The sequence below is a fragment of the Crinia signifera genome, chromosome 4 (assembly GCF_055691185.1).
Source record: "Crinia signifera chromosome 4, ASM5569118v1, whole genome shotgun sequence".
Taxonomy (NCBI): domain Eukaryota; kingdom Metazoa; phylum Chordata; class Amphibia; order Anura; family Myobatrachidae; genus Crinia; species Crinia signifera.
The window spans coordinates 153,629,292-153,650,803 of record NC_139220.1 but is presented as its reverse complement, the minus strand read 5'-3'; the positions used below and the strand labels follow the sequence as shown (position 1 = coordinate 153,650,803).

Here is a 21,512-nt window from a genome sequence, read left to right as displayed (position 1 = left end):
AGCTTTGTCCATTACATACATGAGAATACATGAACGTGAAATGTATGCATTGCATTTATTTCATTACTCTACTGTCATGTACTATATGGTAACTAGTAAGTAATGAATTACTTGTTGGCAGAAGTGGTCGCGCTAAGTTTTTTGTGAGATGATTATTATTCATATTATGACATTATAATTACCACATGCTGCCACAGTCACCCATGACTAGACTGTAAACATTACACCATGCTGCCGTCACTCACTATCTTAACATAATTACCAATTACCACATGCAGCCATCACAAGTTACACTGTTGCTAATCTGTCCGGCTGTCATAATTTACTTTCATTCTTCTACTATTTCATGACCTAAACTACTATTTTAACCTTTAATGAATTCATGCATAGCACAAATGTAATTACCCTAATAAGGTAATGTAGTCTAGATAGAATGCATAGAAGTATGCATTTGTAATTTATGAAGGAATCTGACAGTAATAAAACAGGGGTGTCGGAGTTAAAGGTTTGACCTACCGACATAGTTTGTACTAAGTGTAAGCAATTATATATTTTTTCATTTAAAATTGATATATATATATATATATATATATATATATATATATATATGTTTAGTGTGGTGGTACCAGCGCTGTTTCTCTCAATGTGGATCTATGTAATTCTTTTCAGACACTATTCTGAGTTATTAGTTATTAGAAACACTCCCCCTTTCCTTTTGGGGGTGGCAGCTCCTTCTCCTCTGGGTTCCTGTTCCTTAGAACCCTTTGTATTAAATCTGTGAAAGAAGGGTGAGATGGGCGCCTCCTAGTGTAGTATTCTAAAACAATGTCAATTGGTGTCCCTCCACCACATAGACACATACACGGCACCCCTATGTCAAAAGAAGTACCGTAGACAGTGGTCTTAAACCACTTTTTATGAGCGTATTTCCAATCACAGGTTATCTCCCAGACTCTCTTTACGACCTCTTTTTCTATTATTCTCTCCTCAGTGGTCCACACCGCAAGATTTAGTATATAGACACAGAGAGGGGAGAAAAGAGGGAAGCAGACTAGTGTAATACGGTCTAATAGTTTTAATAGACGCCACACATTACACAATAAAAACTCGTACAATAGATAAAAACATATGAGGCTTATCTGGAGGTCTTTAGGAAATCCTTTCAACCTTCCACTGCAGACTCGACTCAAGTACCCTCAACGCGTTTCATCCTGTTGGACTTCTTCAGGAGTAGTATTTTTAGAAGGCTCCCTGTCCTCCTTTTATACTAAGCAGGCTAACCAGCTCATTAGCTATGGTTTCCCGCCCTTGACAGGATGACTTCCTGTTTCCTCATGTTTGGAACGCACTACCTAGCGTCATTTGGAACGCAGGCAGTGATTAGGGAGGAAGTCATGTCTCACATGACTTCCTGTATGGTCTAGGCAACGAACGTACATTTACTAAGCTCCTAAATTAACTCAATTCTATATGAACACATCTAAGACCTCCCTAAGGAGGCTTTTTCTCAGGTAAATCCCCACTATAATGTGAGGCTTGTGCCGCCTCGGGACGTCCGTGGGACCATTGGAACGCTACTTCCGGTCCCGCGTGACACGCACGCTCCTTCCGGCGTCCCAACCATCACACCGCTACTTCCGCATGTGTGACGATTAGACGCCGCTTCCAGCACTGCGTGACACGCACGATCCTTCCGATGTTTCGTAGTAGCACACCACTAGCTTCCGCTATCGAGTGGCACGCATATTGCGTGTCACACACAGAGTGTTTCCTACTTTACAAATGAACGCGCTCACTTCCTGTAGTCGCGTCATTCTCGTCTAGGAGGTTTGGAAATGGTTACCATGGCTACCTCTCTCACCGGTAGCCATGGATGCTGATATGTATGATCCACACAGTTTCTGCTACGTTTAAATATTGTGGGCAGTCATCTCCATAGGTGTATGTGGTCACAGTGCCACTCTATGGAAACGCCACCTCCCACTTCCCATTCAATGTACATATAAAGGAATACATATATAAAGACAATATTCATTTCATAAAAATGTTAAAAAATAAATAAAAATATCCTCAGTAAGTAGAAAAATATCAGTAGAAAACCCAAACAAAAAACCCATGGGACCGGGCGAAAGGCTTTTATAAGTGCAATAAGTGCAATATTTGCACATTCCGACTATAGGAATTTTAGTAATTTTAATGGCACAAAGGTTTTTAAAACGAAAAGTCTGGTCAACTGTAATACTACTTGGGTGGTCTACATGCTTGAGTGCCCTTGTGGCCTCAAGTATGTAGGCAAAACAAAAAGGGTTCTGAAGCTGAGAATACAGGAGCATGTGCGAGGGATAAAAAACAAGGTAGAGAGCCATACGATACCCAGACACTTTGGACGTTACCATGGAGGAAGTGAAGAAGGCCTTAAATTCAAAATTTTAGAACATGTGACCTTGGGTCCGAGGGGAGGGGATAGAGAAAATCTCCTATCCAGAAGAGAAATGTACTGGATACATGAACTAGGTACCCTCACACCAAACGGACTCAATGACAATTATGAATTGGCTCCTTTTTTATAACATTGGCTTTTATTGATACTTGCTGAGGATATTTTTCTACTTACTGAGGATATTTTTATTTATTTTTTAACATTTTTATGAAATGAATATTGTCTTTATATATGTATTCCTTTATATGTACATTGAATGGGAAGTGGGAGGTGGCGTTTCCATAGAGTGGCACTGTGACCACATACACCTATGGAGATGACTGCCCACAATATTTAAACGTAGCAGAAACTGTGTGGATCATACATATCAGCATCCATGGCTACCGGTGAGAGAGGTAGCCATGGTAACCATTTCCAAACCTCCTAGACGAGAATGACGCGACTACAGGAAGTGAGCGCGTTCATTTGTAAAGTAGGAAACACTCTGTGTGTGACACGCAATATGCGTGCCACTCGATAGCGGAAGCTAGTGGTGTGCTACTACGAAACATCGGAAGGATCGTGCGTGTCACGCAGTGCTGGAAGCGGCGTCTAATCGTCACACATGCGGAAGTAGCGGTGTGATGGTTGGGACGCCGGAAGGAGCGTGCGTGTCACGCGGGACCGGAAGTAGCGTTCCAATGGTCCCACGGACGTCCCGAGGCGGCACAAGCCTCACATTATAGTGGGGATTTACCTGAGAAAAAGCCTCCTTAGGGAGGTCTTAGATGTGTTCATATAGAATTGAGTTAATTTAGGAGCTTAGTAAATGTACGTTCGTTGCCTAGACCATACAGGAAGTCATGTGAGACATGACTTCCTCCCTAATCACTGCCTGCGTTCCAAATGACGCTAGGTAGTGCGTTCCAAACATGAGGAAACAGGAAGTCATCCTGTCAAGGGCGGGAAACCATAGCTAATGAGCTGGTTAGCCTGCTTAGTATAAAAGGAGGACAGGGAGCCTTCTAAAAATACTACTCCTGAAGAAGTCCAACAGGATGAAACGCGTTGAGGGTACTTGAGTCGAGTCTGCAGTGGAAGGTTGAAAGGATTTCCTAAAGACCTCCAGATAAGCCTCATATGTTTTTATCTATTGTACGAGTTTTTATTGTGTAATGTGTGGCGTCTATTAAAACTATTAGACCGTATTACACTAGTCTGCTTCCCTCTTTTCTCCCCTCTCTGTGTCTATATACTAAATCTTGCGGTGTGGACCACTGAGGAGAGAATAATAGAAAAAGAGGTCGTAAAGAGAGTCTGGGAGATAACCTGTGATTGGAAATACGCTCATAAAAAGTGGTTTAAGACCACTGTCTACGGTACTTCTTTTGACATAGGGGTGCCGTGTATGTGTCTATGTGGTGGAGGGACACCAATTGACATTGTTTTAGAATACTACACTAGGAGGCGCCCATCTCACCCTTCTTTCACAGATATATATATATATATATATATATATATATATATATATAATATAGATAGAGAGAGACACAGATTTATCAAGCTTCAAAAAATAATAAAGAGCCAGCCAATCAGCTCCTACCTGTTATTTTTCAAACCCTGCCTGTGACATGGCAGGTAGGAGCTGATTGCCTGGTTGTTTATCACTAGAGACAGGATTATATGCAACATAAAAAGCTTAAAATATGCATGCAAATATGCCTGAAAAATACTTTAAAATATGCATGAAAAGTGTTAAAATATGCTACATTAAATAATAAAAAAAAGTAATTTTTAACTTATTTATTAAAAAATCAGCATAACATTAATTGCAAATAAACCTCAAAAATAGGCCCACAGCATCTGCAGATGTCTAGTGCTGTACACAGGATTTTTTTTCTTCCTGGCTGCTACAGCAGACTGCAGCATCCTAGGCTCTTCTGGCATCAACTACACGGACCCTCATCTCCAAGCGCCAATGGATCAAATGTCAGCATAGCGTGTGAGGGCGGCGCAGTGGAAGGCTTCTTCCCTGCGCCGCATACTCACTGTGACACGGCATTTTCTCCACGCCGCGAGATGTCACAACCCTTCTGCCCGCCTCCTCTGCTGCAGAAGTCTGTCTCTTGGTGTAAAGTCCCAGGTCAGGGGAAGGCAAAAGTTCAGGAGCTTCATAATGGCATCGCCCCAACTGACTTTTATCAACATGGATTGGCAGCCTAGAGCAGTGTCAGACAAATCGTACATCCAAGGTTCCCCACAGTGCACACATATTGCCCCAGCCTGCACACTCTACCACTACCTGGCCAGCAGCAGCAGGGCAAAGCAGTGCTGTGACTTGCGGGTGGAAAGGGAGCGGGGCCTAAAATATGCACCATCACTAGATTTTAGTTAAAATATGCAATAACCAGTGAGAATGGGCAAAATATGCTAATGCATATGCAAATATGCAAATGCATATAATCCTGTCCCTATTTATCACTCTCAATTGTATCACTTTTGAAGCTTGATACATCTGGCCCAGAGAGCAAGAGTGCTCATAGCATTTGCTTCTGTAGAAAAGCTCTTCATTTTTATTTTTTGTACTTTCTGAATTCATTTTTGTTGTTTTGATTACACATTTTATGCATATTACTAATGTTCCAGTCAAGGATTTAATAGTCCCAAACTGCTTTTTAAAGACTTCTACTCTGCAGGATGGTTCAGATGCTTTGTTACGGTAAGAATAACTGTAGAAGCATAGCGCTTTGATGTAGGTTAATCCATTGCAAGTTTGTCCTTGAATGAGGAACATTGTGCTCGCACCCTTCACAAATATATAACTGCAAATACATGTCATCTGAACCATTTCAATTATGCCTGTAAAATGTAATCCATGCTTCCTGATTAGAGCATCCAGCAACCGCTTTAGAACAGAGCAATTACCAACTGTGCTTATCACAGAATAACTTCTAGCTTCACAACATAGTTGTCATTATTTTGGGATCTTCTAAATCAGGAGACATTCTGTAAAGCTTGGTGGCAAAATCTTAAGCTGAATTTTGCAATTCTCCTGCAAGTTTACATAGTCAGTTCTAACTAAGCTTTTGCAGATTGAACAGCACTTTATATTTTACCTGCACGCCCTGATGAAAAGACGTATGTCTTGAAACGTAGGCAATGGCACATTGAAAATAAAATTGCATCTTTTGAACCCTGCCGTTCGAGTGCCGCCTGCCTTATTGGAGCTGATTCGCCGGCTATATAGGTACTATTTGATATAGATATATATATATCTATATACTAACCCAATAGTGCTGGCGCCCTATGATCTGTTAAAGGGTTATTCCTGTCTTTCCCTTATTTAGAATGAACCATGCATATGATTTTACACATAAAATATTTATTAAAACACAACTTTCTTAAAACAGTGTCTTCATATCATGTTCTTGACATGGAGGTACATTCTTTTGTTTATGGATGAATATCAGAAACCCAACGCGTTTCGTTTTTTAACAAGACTTCATCAGGGGTAACATATTTTTTACAATGTTCTTTCAATAAACAAGATAGGTGTTCACTTTCATTATAGGCTTGCCTTCTTTGTATTCCTTTTCAGGCTTTTATACGTAAGGGCCCTTTTAAGACTGGGTCCCAATCTCTGTAGCAAAATATTAGGGTTCGACTAAGTGGATGTTATCTTCATTTTTTCCGTAACTGGAAGACCTTTGATGTGTAAACCTCACTTTTTATGATCGGAAATGTTGTTTAATCCTGGTGAAGTGGTACATGTGTTCTCCTCTGCTTCCAAACTGCATGTCAAAGACATGGAAGCAGAGGAGAACACATGCACCACTTCACCAGGATTAAACAACATTTCCGCTCTGATCCATAAACTCTTAAAGGCATAAAGACCACATAGTCCTTCTAAGGACACATCTTACCATTATTCCATCCAATCAAAATTGAATGAAAAACCTTTTTACTAGATTGGAGAAAAACATCCTCAGTGTTCTAAAGATCATAAAAAGTGAGGTTTACACATCAAAGGTCTTCCAGTTACGGAAAAAATGAAGATAACATCCACTTAGTCGAAAAGACGAAACGAGTTGGGTTTCTGAAATTCATCCATAAACAAAAGAATGTACCTCCATGTCAAGAACATGATATGAAGACACTGTTTTAAGAAAGTTGTGTTTTAATAAATATTTTATGTGTAAAATCATATGCATGGTTCATTCTAAATAAGGGAAAGACAGGAATAACCCTTTAACAGATCATAGGGCACCAGCACTATTGGGTTAGTATTTGGTTGGTGTTAAACTCCACTAGTAGGGAGTTTAGTGCTGTTGGCGACCACACACTGGTAGCGCAATTCTAGGAATTTTGTTGTTTCTTCATAGATATATCTATATATAGGTATATCTCTCTATCTAGTCTAGTAAGCACGCTTGAAGCAAAAGCTGTGAAAGCTAGTCTGCTACCTTCTGTGTTTGTGCATGTGTGAGAGAGAAAGAGATGTAGTTTCACTCTCTGCCAGCAGATGGCAGTGTTTCGGAGACTCACAGACTCCTCAACAACAGTCCATAAAACTAGACATTTTTTCACTTATTTTAAAGGGTGTAACCTTGCTCAAGTCTATGGTTTATTAAAGCAAAGGCAAAATTGAATGCTCAGAATGTTAACTAGTGGCGCTATAATTCCAGTAATGTAGAACCTCTTATGTTTAAATTTTAAATTTGCAATCTAGCCCCACCCCCTTTACTATGTTACACAAATTAATCAGCCTTCATTCATGTGGCACAAACACAAAAGTTGCAACACAAAAAGCTCAATTGTTGGACAGTGGACTTTGTTTCATATTTCAGTAGCGGAATCCAAAGATAACGTTTGCTTAAGTGGGAACTATGAAATAACCCAGAGTCCTGATAGAATAGCTGGCACATGCACATGAGTACAGTTGGGCAGGGGATTTCAAAAAATAAAAAATTGTGATTTACATTATTGAGAGTCAGGAGAACTGTCATTTCGGTACTTATGTAGTATCTGGGCTGCCGATTTCTAAATCGGGTCGGATCGGGAGATCGCATCGCATCGCATGCGACCATGCGATTCGATGCGATGCGATGCGATGCCCCGATTTTTCCATAGGAATCAATGTTAAAATGGACTGAGTCCATTTTAACATGGAATTCAATGGGAAAAATGGGTCCTTTTCATACCCCTACTATCCAAGTGGGCATGGAGTTGGATATAAACCTGTGGCGAGCGTAGCGAGCCACCGAGCCCGAAGCGTGGCGAGCGAAGCGAGCCCCGCGAGGGGACGAATACCGTCCCCTCGCGGGGCTCGCTTCGCTCGCCACGCTTCGGGCTCGGTGGCTCGCTACGCTCGCCACAGGTTTATATCCAACTCCATGCCCACTTGGATAGTAGGGGTATGAAAAGGACCCATTTTTCCATAGGAATCATTTTAACATTGATTCCTATGGAAAAATCGGGTCATCGCATCCGATATCGGATGCGATGCGATGCGATGCGATATCGCATCGCATCGCATCTGATTGTATGCCTTAACTTAAGGCATACAATCAAAAAATCGGCAGCCCAGATACTACATAAGTACCGTCATTTCTTTCACACATGAAGAAAAAGGATAAATGAGGAAGATGGAGCAGCACAGAAATGTTATGGACTGTTGTTGAGGAGAACAAATGTATTTGGAGCAGTGGCGTAACGATAGAGGGTGCAGGAGATGCAATTGCTATGGGGCCCGAGGGCTTGCGGGGATGCAATTTGCTATGGGGCCCACCAAGTTGTAGTTACGCCCCTGATTTGAAAGGTTCTATTAAAAGTCAAGAGGATGCTTAAGGGTCCTGTAGCCAACAACAATGTATCCATGAGAATGAAGTGTGACCGTATGGGATGAAAGAGGGAGCTTAGCTAAATATCAACTTCCAGCATTAGTAGCAATAAACAGATTTGTTATGTGCCTAATAAATCATTCTACATATAATTTTTAAGATCTTTTTGAGGCCTCCTTTTACAAGCTGACATCATAAATCTATTGGCATTTAGGGTTTGGTTTCATCTTAAGTAAGTGGTAAGTAAGTAATACCTACAGGAGTTTATACTCTCTTCATAAAAGTTTATGAAGTATAATTACAGACTCAAACTTGACAACCCTCAAGGCAGAAATGTTTAAGTTATTACATGAAAAATCGCATTTTAACATTATCACCTCTGTATGGACCCTTTGAGACTTGCAGTGATTTAAACTCAATGTGTGTTGGTGTTCTGAAAAGCTCTGTGTTTATCCCTGTGCAATTTGAATTTAACTGCTTCCAGACAACAACTGAATATCATGCGGTCTTATTCATTAAACATTTATATAGGTTTTATTTACATAGCATCAGCATGTACCATACCTCTTTACAGCATTTCTTAGACACTATGGGGTATATTCAATTACAGTAGAAACTGCTGTCTTGTCGGAAAGACGTCAGTTTTCTACTTTTTTAGGTCAGAAGGGGTTCCAACCTATTCATTCATGGCTGCTTTTTTCCGACAGGTCGGAATGCTCCGACCTGTCAGAAGCCAGGTGGATTGGTGGAATGGCTGCGGATCCACCTACTTTAGACCGACAGGTTTTGGCCACGTTTCCAACAGTCTCAATCCGACATGAAAAGATGTCTGACTGAGGCATGGAGGACGGCATCGGGTGAGCAGCAGCAGCTCACCCGGCACCGTCCTCCCATCCACCGGCACCCTCCCTCTGACTCCCGCATCATTCATCTGTCCTGCTGCCAAGCCTGGTCACCCGGTGTTGCCCTGGCTCCATCTGCCTCCTGGATGCATACCGCCACCTTCCGCTGACGTGCTCACCCGGTCCCAACGCTGGCCGGGTGAGCATCAATCAATTGACATTCGGATTTAGCCACTGCATTGAATAGGTATTGTTGGATCCAGTCCAACAAAAAACTGTCGGAATGGAACCGACACTAATTGAATATACCACCTATGGGGGGTATTCAACTGGTGATGGATTTTTTGCCTAGGTGGCAAAACGGGACTAATTGTATATCCCCACCCCTCTATATAATGAATCAACAACTGGGGGTCACTGTTCAGGACCAAGGAAAATACTACACCTTGCAATCAGTGGGGCAGATGTATTAAGCCTGATAAAGAGATAACGTGGAAGGAGATAATGCACCAGACAATCAGCTATGTTTGAAAAATGACAGTTGGGAGTTGATTGGCGGAAGCGTTATCATCTTCTACTTTATCTCCACTTTAGCCCTTAACCAGGCTTAATACATCTGCCCCAATGAGAGAAATTCAAACAGATTCTGGTGTCTTGGTGAATCATCAAGATGCATCATTTTATAAGGGTTGTAAGTTATCTATTTTATAGCAACATTCTTATGTGATACCACACTTTGTCTAACAATGTCTAGCATTTTGTTTAAGGTCTCATTTTATATGTATTGTGATTTTTGGCAGCCAATTTGAGAAGTATATGTCTTTTGTGTTCACATTTTTGGGCTTTCCACAGACTTCCCTTAAATGTTTATGCTCAGGTGTGTAGAAACTGTACTTATCCAAATATGGCTGTGTGTGTTTGGTAGGCCCTGTAGAGAATACAGTGTATATGTTTGTTCTCATTATCCATGCACTCTCTACATTGTAAACGTTTTAGGGATTTTCTCACTATGACATGATTCTGCTTTGAGATGGATTGTTTTATAGAGTTGATTAATATTTCTACATTTGCCATACAGTATTGTGTTGGACTTTTTGCAGCCAAGGAAAAAGGCCCAAATGGCTGACATGTCACACTGAATAAGGTCCATTGTTTCTTTTGAGGGGTATAGTTACTAAGTGGTGGTTTTCAGAAGTGGCAATGCTGCCCATAGCAACCAATCATATCATTAACATGTGTAATCTAACTCCATTACTTTTATATTGAATTTACCACTGTTCTAATACGGCCATGTATGTCACTGTATTTTTACTCTCTCATATTTTCTTCCTGTTTCCCTACTGTATGTTATACCTCTACTATATTTGCCCATTTTCTCTACCTGCTGCCTCATGTCCTTACCCTCCCTGCCATTCTCACTTCTCCTACAGATTGGCGACATGCGATATAAAAGCATTATATACATGCATAAACCATCAAGATGGCTGCAAAAATGTAAGGAATAGACTAGAAGAAGATACTGATTTGAACCAGGCCCAAAGAGAATTTATCATAGAGGCAATAAGCTTTATTCTAACGCACAACTACTTCTGTTACGGAGAGACCTTTTATTTGCAGTGCAGGGGAACTGCAATGGGGACTAAGTTCGCCGCCTCATATGCAAATCTTTTCCTGGCCCAGTGGGAAACAGAAACCATCTGGAAAGAGGATGAACATAGTGGAAACCTGATACTCTGGGCTAGGTACATTGACAAAGTAATTCTCATCTGGGATGGAAAGGATCTCAAACAATTCATAGGAATGATCAATAGAAATCCAATCTATCTTGAGTTTACCAGCACCGTAAGTGATACAACCATTAACTTCCTAGACCTCAACATCTTTATCAAAGACTGGAAAATTGAGACCAAAACATACGTGAAATCGACCGACTGCAACAGCTACCTTGAAGCAACCAGCAATCATCATAGGCAGTGGCTCAAGAATATCCCAGGGGGTCAACTAAGATGGGTCCGAAGAAATTGCTCTAGAACAGAAGATTACAAGATACAAGCAGAACAACTCATCAATGACTTCAAGGACAAGAAATTTGATCCAGGATTCTTGCAGGAAGAGAAGAGGATTCTTGCAGGAAGAGAAGAAGAAAGTGGAAAAATTTAAAAGGACGGAACTGCTGACATCTAGACAAAAGAAGAATGAAAATAAAAAGGAGAGAAATAAAGATCTGATCTTCGTTTCAGAGTATTCTTCACAAAGTGGGTGGCTACAGAAAAGCCTAAAAAAACATTGACACATACTTCGAGCTGATGAAGAACTTAGAGAATTCCTGCCAAAATATCCTCAAATGGTCTACAGGGGAACGGGAAATATCAGGAACACACTAGTACGCAGTTACCTTAACCCCTTGAGTGGTGGGTTTTGCTGGGGCAGGACAAACCTACCAGGGCAGGTTTGACCTGCCCCAGAAAAACCCACCATAGGAAGTTGGAAGCCCCCCTCCCTCACCTCTGTACCTCCCTGCCGCCGCTGCCTTAGCTGGCCGTCTGGGGGATGTTCTCGGCGGCTCGGGAGGACTCGGGTGCCTGAGCGCTCCAGAGTCCCCCCCATGCCGCGGCGACCATACTCGAGCCTGCCGTCAATGTCACTGTAAAATGAGTGACGGCTGGCGGGCGGGTCAGGGGACCTTCGGCGTACCAATCGCCAGAGCAAAGGTGATGGGGGGAACTGCAAGGTTGTGACAGGGGGTGGGCTCTAGAGGTGCTGCGCCAGTGGTGAAATTTTCCTGGATAGCCCGCTGCGGCAGCGCAGCTGAGGCTGGATATTTTCCAAGCATACCACTCAAGGGGTTAAACAAACCACAGACATGCCAATGACAAGAACTATAACATGGACCAAAGGCTTCTCAAGATGCGGGGACTGCACTACATGTAAGAAAACCCACAGTAAAGACACTAAGATCGTGAATAAAGTTACATTATTCTCCAACAGGAAAGACCACAAAATAGAAGATTGGTTTACATGCAACACCACATGTGTTAGAATGCCCGTGCGGCATGCAGTATATTGGTAAGACCAAGAGAAAACTCCATATGCGAATACAAGAACATCTATGTAATATCAAGAATGGCAAAGAAAATCATAGTGTCCCCCTGCACTACAAAGAAAAACATAACAGTAATGCTAACCTGCTGAAGTTTATAGGCCTGAAGAAAGTGACAACACCATGGAGAGGGGATGATCAAGATCTACTACTGACTAAGGAAGAGACAAGACTTATATATTACATGGGAACCCTGACACCTAAGGGTATGAACGTGGATTTTGAGATTGTGGCATTTCTGTAATGTGTACGATTACCGATACAATACAAGAACAAATACAATCCATGTCCGAGACGACAGCTATCATCAATTATGACAACCCTATCACTACCCTTGGACCAAGATCACCCTGGTGGGTTTCACTACTACTCTCTAGAGCGATACGACATCATATATCTTGTTTAACCAATTAAATAGTTACAGCCATGCACCTGTTTTCAATATTCTCCAAAACGTATAGACAGGAAGAACAGAGGAATAGTATATGCAGATTACTTTTGTTACCAAAATATTAAGTATATATTTATATGTTTTTAAAAAAAATGCTGGCCCACGACCATCACTGTTTTCCCCCTCTGTTAAATGTTCCACCCCCCTTCTTTTATTTAGTTATTTATAATTATGCTTATTTTCATTCATTATTTTTTTCCCTATTCCTCACCCTCATTTATGTTTTACACACTCAGTGAAATTACATGCATATTAGAATCTGTAACAAATAGACCGTACAATAATTGGAAAACACCCATATCGACTTGTTGTAAGTAAAACTGGGCAAAGTACCAAGGACATGTGCATAGGAACACCCGGGAGGAGTCTGGGCAGATATAGGATAAAGTTTGAACCCCGAGGGCGGGGGGAGAGAAGTGATCGCCGATCATATTGATATGAAAGGGTGGAAGTGACGTGATGCCCCTGAAAGGAAGGGTGGAAATGACGCCGCGACCTGTAAGGAAAGGACATGACACCCTTACAAAGGGAGGGCTGAAGTGACATTGATCGCCCCCAGTCTGTGGAACACCGGGTACCATGAACCACAATAACACCGCAAGGGCGGAAGTGGTGATATACCCCAGGCGGAAGTAACGCTGTGGCACGCATGTAGGGTGGAAATAAGCACTAATGAGGGGGAAGGTGGGCGTAAGCACAACCAATCAACACCCCTATAAAAGACCTGGAGGAGGAATACCCAGTCTCTGCAACCATCCTGAAGAAGCCATTCATTTGGTGAAACTAGTCGATGTGAGTAGACTAGACCCTTGGGACACTGAAGTGCACACAGTGCGAAAGGGAGTCTGCCGGCAGACATTTTACCTGCAAGCCAGGAGCAAGGTACCTTGCCCATTTGGGCAACAAAGATCACAGACTGCCAGTCATTTATAAAGACCTGTGCAATTGAGGTCCCACCCCTCTGTGTATGTATATCGCTATTAGCAGGTCACATTTAGATTCTGGAACTCAATTTTGCAGCAAATGTCTCTCATCATTTATTTTGAAATTTTAATTCATAACCATTCTTTTTAGATTTTCGTTATCTTTTGGTTTATTTATTGTCATTTTTTTTGTAATTTATTGATGCTTTATATGCAAATTTTAGTAGATCAATATAAGATCATCTTTATAAAATCACAGTATTGGTAATTATTTGAACCCAACAAAAATTGTCCCACTAGTGTTTTAGAGCGCAGATTGACACCGTGAGGTGTACCCCAGCACTTTCCCATATTCTGCAAGGTATTAGTAGTGTAGCTAATATACACTCCGCCGCCCAAACATTAGCGCAGTCCACAGCGCAGCTTCCCACCACCCTGCCTTCACATCCTCACTTCTTGCCTCGGGTCTCCTTACCTGCACCTCATGTCACCTGTCTCCCCCTCCTTCTAGATTGTAAACTCCTTAGAGCAGGGTCCTCTTCCCTCCTGTTCTAACAGCACTCTTCTTGCATTACAATTGCAGCTCTCTTACTCACCTACAATTTATACCTGCATCTCTTCTCACCACTCACTTCCCTATATCTCCGCTGTATTGTGTACTGAGAATTGTGTTTTAATTGTCTTATGTAAAGTTCTGTGTACCCTGTACTGTACTAATGTGTTCTATATGTACGGCACTGCGTCCACTTGTAACGCCTTATAAATAAAAATATAATAATAATATTAATAATTACCTACTTTGTAAGTCTCCTCTCTGGGAGAAGCCCATAGAGAGTGCAGGGCATTTAAGGGGATGGGGCCGAAGGGTCTTGTCATTAGGCCTCACCCCCCACACATAGGAAAAGACCCTTGATTAGAGAGGTCTAAGCTAAATGGTGTGATTAAGTCATTTAGCCCCACCTCCTCTCTGCAGCTACCGCTATTGTCGTGAGTAACATACAATCCTGCCCACTTCACTAGGAAGCGGGCAAGATGCAGTAAAACTGCCTACTCTTCCTGCCTGCAGGGAACTTCCAATTGTGAGCCCCCCGTGGCTTCTTGAAGGACAGACTAGTATGAATCCGGTTCTAGCAATTGCAGGGCTGGGCAACACCGGCCCTCCAGATGTTAGTGAACTACACATCCCAGGATGCTTTGCATTAGTTTTGCTATGTGGCCATGCTGAAACTGATGCAAGGCATGCTGGGATGTGTATTTCACTAACATCTGGAGGGCCGGTGTTGCCCAGCCCTGAGCAATTATGTTCTAGAAGGTTCTGGATAAATGATGAGTAGAATCTGACTGGTTACTATGTTAACCTGCACTTTAGTAGTTATATCCTTAGGCTGTGTGATTATGAGAAGATGACAGTGAGGCCGTTTTTAGAATACAATTTGTGCTGAATAATGTTAAAAGACTGAAGTATTAATCTTGATCACACAAAAGAGCTTGGTTTCTACATTGTTTTGTATGTTTGCTTTTTAACAAATAATAGAGGAAGTTTCTTGTTTTATATTTAAAGTATTCAATCTTTTAATTATTATGTCTTCTATGTTTAAGGCAAGGCGAAAGGAGGTTTTTGTGCAAGAAAGATATGGAAGATTTAATCTTGGTGACCCGTTCCTTGCTCTTCAAAGAGACTTTGAAGCAGGTGCTGTTGGTAAAGAGAAGAAACCAATCTGCAGCAACCCCATGACCATCTTAGAAGCTGTAATGGAGCACTGTAGGAAGATGCAGGAGCGGATGACCACTCAGCTCGCTGCTGCTGAAAGGAGACAGAGAAAGGCGAGTGCTGTCACTTTCTGCATTACTTTTGAATTATTAGATTTATTTATGGTCAGAATCCAGTTAACCACTTCCTATGTTTTTGAAATGGGGGAGGAAACTGAAATACACAGAAGAAGCCCACGAAACTGAGGGACAAAACACTAACTCCACTCAGTTAGGGCCTTAGTGGAAATCGAATGCAAGACCTCAGGGCTGTAAAAGGCAGTAATGTTAACCATTACACCAACCAAGGGACAAATAGTTTGTGAGACCTAGCGACTCCTACTGTGGACACGGTTGCTATCAGAGATGGCACGTATCTCATTATGTGCAGGTGTAGCCATGCTCCTCTTTGCCGTGACAATTGTATATGTAGAGATAGAATGAGTACTCGCTGCTCGCACTATCCATGCATCCTGGGATTGATGAGTGTGGCTACATATGTATAAGACAAGGCATATGTCTCAGTTAGAAACACCGTTGTGCCTGTCATCCGACTTTTAGCCCTTTTAAAGAATAGAGCTTATATGTATGTATAAAGTATGCTCATAATGATGGGACATACTGTATATTGTTTTTGATTTAGGCCACTCACCTATCTTTAAAATGTATTGTATTTAAAAGTCTGACTTTTGGGGATTACAGTAATGTTGGTCTCCTTTCCAGGACATTGGGGTAGGTGATAATGCACCAGGCAATCGGCTGTGTTATAAAAATGACAGGAGTTAAATGTCTGGTGTGTTATCACCTTCCACTTTATCACTTTACCAGGCTTAATACATCTTCTCCGATTAATCCTTACTGTTACTGCCGAGCGAATAAAGCCTCGTCTGTATGCTAACTAGACCAGCCATAGACAGACCACATGCCCATGTGAAGACTCTCACATTGTGGAGAGACACACATGCACACACACACACACACACACACACACACTGCATATGCGTCACTTTCTTGTCATCCCTGCTGATGTGCTTGCAATATATTTGTACCTAGTCATTGTAGGTGATCCTCCCTATACAATTGATTCCTATGACATTGGTAATCCTGTCCTTATGGTTGTCTGGTAACATCACTGAGAGTTGCATATTGAAAACATGTTTTGTTGAGTTTTTTGGGATAGCATTAACTTATATCATTTAGCAAAATGAGTAGGTGACTGAGACATGTTGGAATCTGGGTTGTTGCCGAACACCTGTTCAATACGGCATGCACTCCTTTTCTAGCATCTGTCTGGATATCTGAGTCGTTTTAGAACTCCACAGAAACCCATGCCAGATGCACATTTTTTATGAATTAAAACAAGTTTTTGCAGAAATTTAGTGCAAGCAGAAATACATTAGTAAGTTATGTGTTTCAAGTCTTGTGATAAACTATATGTTTTATAGAGTGTTACTGTATTGTAGCTTTTAAGGATGATATTTTGAGTCATTTCAAGACTTCAAGTACCCTGATATTTAAAATATGTAAAATAAATTATATGTGCTAGTTTATATCCTTTTTAAAAAAAATACCATGACATTCCTTGCACAGTGATTACAGAATTACTACTGGAGTCTTGTGTAATCAGTCCATTGTGATTATCTAATTAGAGAGCCAGATGTGTTTTGCTGGCTGCTGTCATTTTCCTCAGAGACCAGCATTCAAGGGCCTATCTGTATCCTGCTGTGCATGGCCGTCTGACCTAGCTTAACCGCAGCTCTGCTGTATGAGTATTGATCTGTGAGATGTAGCCCTGATTTTTGAGGCAGGCGTTCCTATGTTCGTTAAGAAATGGCTGAGCAGCAGGTATCCCAAGATTATAAGTTACCGACCTATTTATTGCTGGTGTAAAGTGACATAAATGAGCAGGATATATAAATCCATCAACCCAAGTTAAACTGAGACAGTCAATTTCAGGAGTAAACACATCAGTCAGTATTAATCAAACTTCTGACTAAGATTTAGTGAAGAATAAATGTTGTTCCTAACATAGGCACAATGTACCAGTACTAATTTACTTTTAATGTTATACTTTGTTGTTACCCTTTTATTAATGACCTTTAGACAATAGATGACTGAATCTACAGTCTGACAAGTTCTCCTTTTAAGGGGCTATTTAGTAGCGCTTAGGGAGAAATCAATTCTCAGGATTTTTATATGTTTATAAAGCTTTTTATTTTGATTAAAGCTTTTTATTGGCTATTGAACTAATGTTCGATCAAACCTTGTGGTGGTTTCAGCATTGGATTAGAGCAATCGTTGTGTTATGACTAAGATACTTACATGCATTCTTTTTTTTTTTATTTGGCCAAAGAGATGTTTTAATAATCTCATTAGTATTGTGTGATTCTCCTCCTTGAAACTAGCAGTCTTGCTAGGTCACCTGAGGGCTGGGATAAAAGCCTCCGTAATTAGGATTTCTAATGGTAGATCGTATACTACTGTTAATTACTGCTAGCCAGAGATCTATTAATGCAATTTAATTTTTGTTTACAATTATTTCACTACCTGTCCATAGTTTTAACTGATAGATGATGAACATGTTTTAAAGGTACATAGCTAAACAGTGAATATTATTTGTCCATTCATTGCTATGTATATACTGTACTTCAAATAGAAATAATTATATATAATTATGTACTAGCCTATTTGACATTGCTTTATTTGAAGTGAGACACACTGTATTACTTTTATGTGTAATCATATATGTATATTATATATTTTTCTTTATTCAGCTTGAGTCCGAGAAAAGTCAACTTCAAATCATAGAGCAAGAGCACAAAAAGCTTTTGGCTCGTCTTGAAGAAGAACGTGTTAAAAATAAGCATGTGGTCCTGATACTAGTAAAAGAATGTAAACTTCTATCTAGTAGGATAGTCGAAGAGTCTCAAAAGTTTGAAGATGCAGTGTCAAAGTTAGAGGTGGAAAAGAAGAGGAGTGCTGAACTGGAAGACACACTGGCTGCTGAAAAACAGCTCCGAACACAAATGGAAGCACAGATGGAGGCTCAAATTAAAAAACAGCTTTCAGAGTTTGACAATGAAAGAGATCATCTCCGTGCCAAGCTCTCCCGGGAGGAGGCACACACCAAAGAGCTACAAGATGAAATAGACAGGATGAAGAAAATCATTGAACAATTGAAGATGTCCCGAGAAGAAGATAGCAGAGCAAATATATCGCTTCTTCGTAAGAACAAGGATAAACACTCTGTGTCTGGAGGATCACGGTCTGTTTCTTGCCAGACAAATACATTAGTGGTAGATAGTGACTCTGAACATATAAAGAAGTCTCCGTTGAGTATACCAGCCAAACCATCTATAGTAAACCATGCTATTGCAGGCAACACAAAAATAAATGTTTGCACAAATTCAGCATTTGCTAAACCTGTTTCAGATAGACAAACAACCCAACATGAATCATTAACTGGTCTTCCTACAAACCATGGCATGTCTCAATCTTATAGCAGGACAGAAGAGAATGGATGCTCTTCAGAACTGACAGGCAATCCCGCCGTCTACACACACATTCCATTTTGTACCTCTCCAGCTTCTCCAAGTTATTTGTCTCAGTCTATGCAGAGCTTACATTCAACTTGTTCTAATACCACTGTAAATTCAGGTCTCAGTCCTCGCATCCAGGCCGCCAAGTTTAAGTTTCAGGCAAATGCCAATGAGCATGACCAAAATGGAAACACAACTCAAACTCCTCAGACAAGAGAGTTATCTCCAAACAGCCGTGAAAATATGGTTGCAAAACAGATGGCGCGAAATACAGTGACCCAAGTCCTTTCTAGGTTTACTAGTCCTCAGGGGGGTACGCAACTGAGACCTGGGTTCTCACATGCGATGGAAACTGGCACATATCCTCCGGTTGCTGGGCGCATTAGCCATCCATCTTTTGCACTGAAATCAACTTCAGTATCAAGAGTTGATAGGGGAAACCCTCCACCAATTCCGCCCAAAAAACCTGGACTTTCACAAACGCCATCTGCACCACATCCGATGTTAAAGACGCCACCAAATGCTGTGGGAAAGAGTGAGCATAAGCCCATTACATCTGCTCCCTCCACTTCAGCACATGGGTTCAGGGTATTAAATGAGGAAACTGTTTCTAAGTCGTCTTCTCCTCAGCTGCCACCAAAACCATCTATAGATATACCTGTGGCATCTGCAGGCTGTGTCATACCAGCTATAGGCACATCACAGGTGGGTGCTTGGCCTTCCCAGTCCCCAGGATGGAACGAACCTGCATGTTCAGAAAATTCCCTTGTCATTCCCACAACCATTGCCTGTACCTCCTCCATATACCCTGTTAGTGCCTCATCCTCTAGACCATGTGATTCAGACAGCCTCCTGGTAACAGCATCAGGTAATGGGACATCAGCTTTACACTGTTTTCTCTGCCAGTTGTATCCCTTTGTGACTACCTGTTTCTTATCTTTCATTCTTCAGTATAGTCGTTTCACAGCACATTGTATTCTCCTTTTCATACATGGGGTATGACAATCTGTTTTTCTATCATACTGATGCTACATGCACTACTTCCCTACTAAGTAAAACACCAGTAGCCTACTAAGTGAAACACCAGTAACATTTTTCATAGACATGTTTTGTCTTGTTGACTTAAAATAGGGTACAATTTATTATAAACTGTCTGAAAAGAAAATGCATACATTGTGTGTGTGTGTGTGTGTGTTTGTTTGGAGTATATTTTGCTTTATTTGGATAAACAAGCTCAACAGCCCAAAAAATCTTTGTAGAACAATTAGCATAGTTGCTCCAGACACGAGGCTACACTTTACCATATAACAGCTGTCAAGTGCTACAACCTATAAAAAGGGCATGTAGCTGAATATTCTGGTTTGTCCTTAGAGATGCACGAATGCCTAAATCATGTGATGTATTGTAGCATGTCCTTAAGTGACGACCACAAAGCATTGCATTCTATTGTATGCCAATCCATAGGTTCCCATTGACATGTGATGGCAGACTCTGATCACGTGTGGATGAGCTGCTGATACATCTAAGCTACATATAAAATTGTGTTTGGACTAAAGTTGCCTTTTCTTCTTATTCCTAGATTTGCCATTTTCCATCAAACAGTCTTGGCTTACTGTGCTCTGCACTTGTTCATGCAGTTTTGAAAAAAGCAGAACATTCTGCCAATTAGGAGGCCCAGCTTCACATAAAATTTCACGAGCGTTTGCCTTGATAGAAGTTAGGTCAGTAACTGCAACTGCTTTCTAAATGTAATGTTGCCAGAACTGAGATGATCAGAGACTCTGTGGAGCCTCTTGTCATAACGCCCAGTATTTCTTCTTTGTTTGCTTAGGCATGTTTCATCACACTTCCTTACCCTGTAACAACTTAGAACTCTTCTACATACTAAGCTAGAATGTTAGAAAGAACCACTAAACTTAAAGTAAAGCTAGTCATATTTAGAAATACTATATAAATATGGATGGGCTAAATTGGGTGAGATCTGGCTGGCGCTTCCCTGGTGTCTGTGAGTGCAGTCCGGAATCTTTATCCTTTCTTGACAGAAAGTGATGATTACAGAAAATGCCTATTCATTGTTTGCTGGCATCATACCAGCATATTACACAAGTCTTCCATAGAATATGTTCTCATTCACCCCTGTTCCTGACCTGCTAGAGTTTTATAGTCTATGGGGCAGATTTATCACATATGATAAATGGTGCTGCAGCCAATCCACTCATAACTGTCATTTTTCAAACCCATGACAAGTGCTGATTGGGTGCAACACCATTTATCATACGTAACGAGTGATAACAAGAATATCATTTGTTATATTTTCCCCTACATTCTCTAACACATTCATACATACTTAAGCTGGTCATACACTATGGCGATGTATCGCAGCAGTGTATGGCCATGCGATTCCCTGCAAGCCACCTGAGACCTTCCTGGGTGGCAGGATTGCATGCGGTTCTTTCACATGTGATGTATCGCATGCAACCCCTGTTCCCTGCCACCAGGGGGGGGGGGGGTGGATGTCGGACCAACATGGGACCATGCATCGGACCCGATGGCATGTCATACACATCCAATTTTGGCCAGATTTATTGGCCCGATTGGTTGGAAACAGGAGAAATAGGCCCAAATCGCTGTTGTGTATGGGGGCCTTTA

The 21,512-nt window shown here is 41.2% G+C and overlaps 1 protein-coding gene across 1 annotated transcript in view; it reads left to right on the top strand.

Moving 5' to 3' along the window:
- The window catches only part of CTTNBP2 (cortactin binding protein 2), a 109,073-nt gene that overhangs the window by 31,053 nt on the left and 56,508 nt on the right, over nucleotides 1–21,512 (top strand). Inside the window, exons 3-4 of the mRNA XM_083182807.1 lie at nucleotides 15,175–15,399; nucleotides 18,099–19,731. Of these exons, the coding sequence (XP_083038933.1) occupies nucleotides 15,175–15,399; nucleotides 18,099–19,731 (1,858 nt within the window). The remainder of the gene's footprint in view (nucleotides 1–15,174; nucleotides 15,400–18,098; nucleotides 19,732–21,512) is intronic.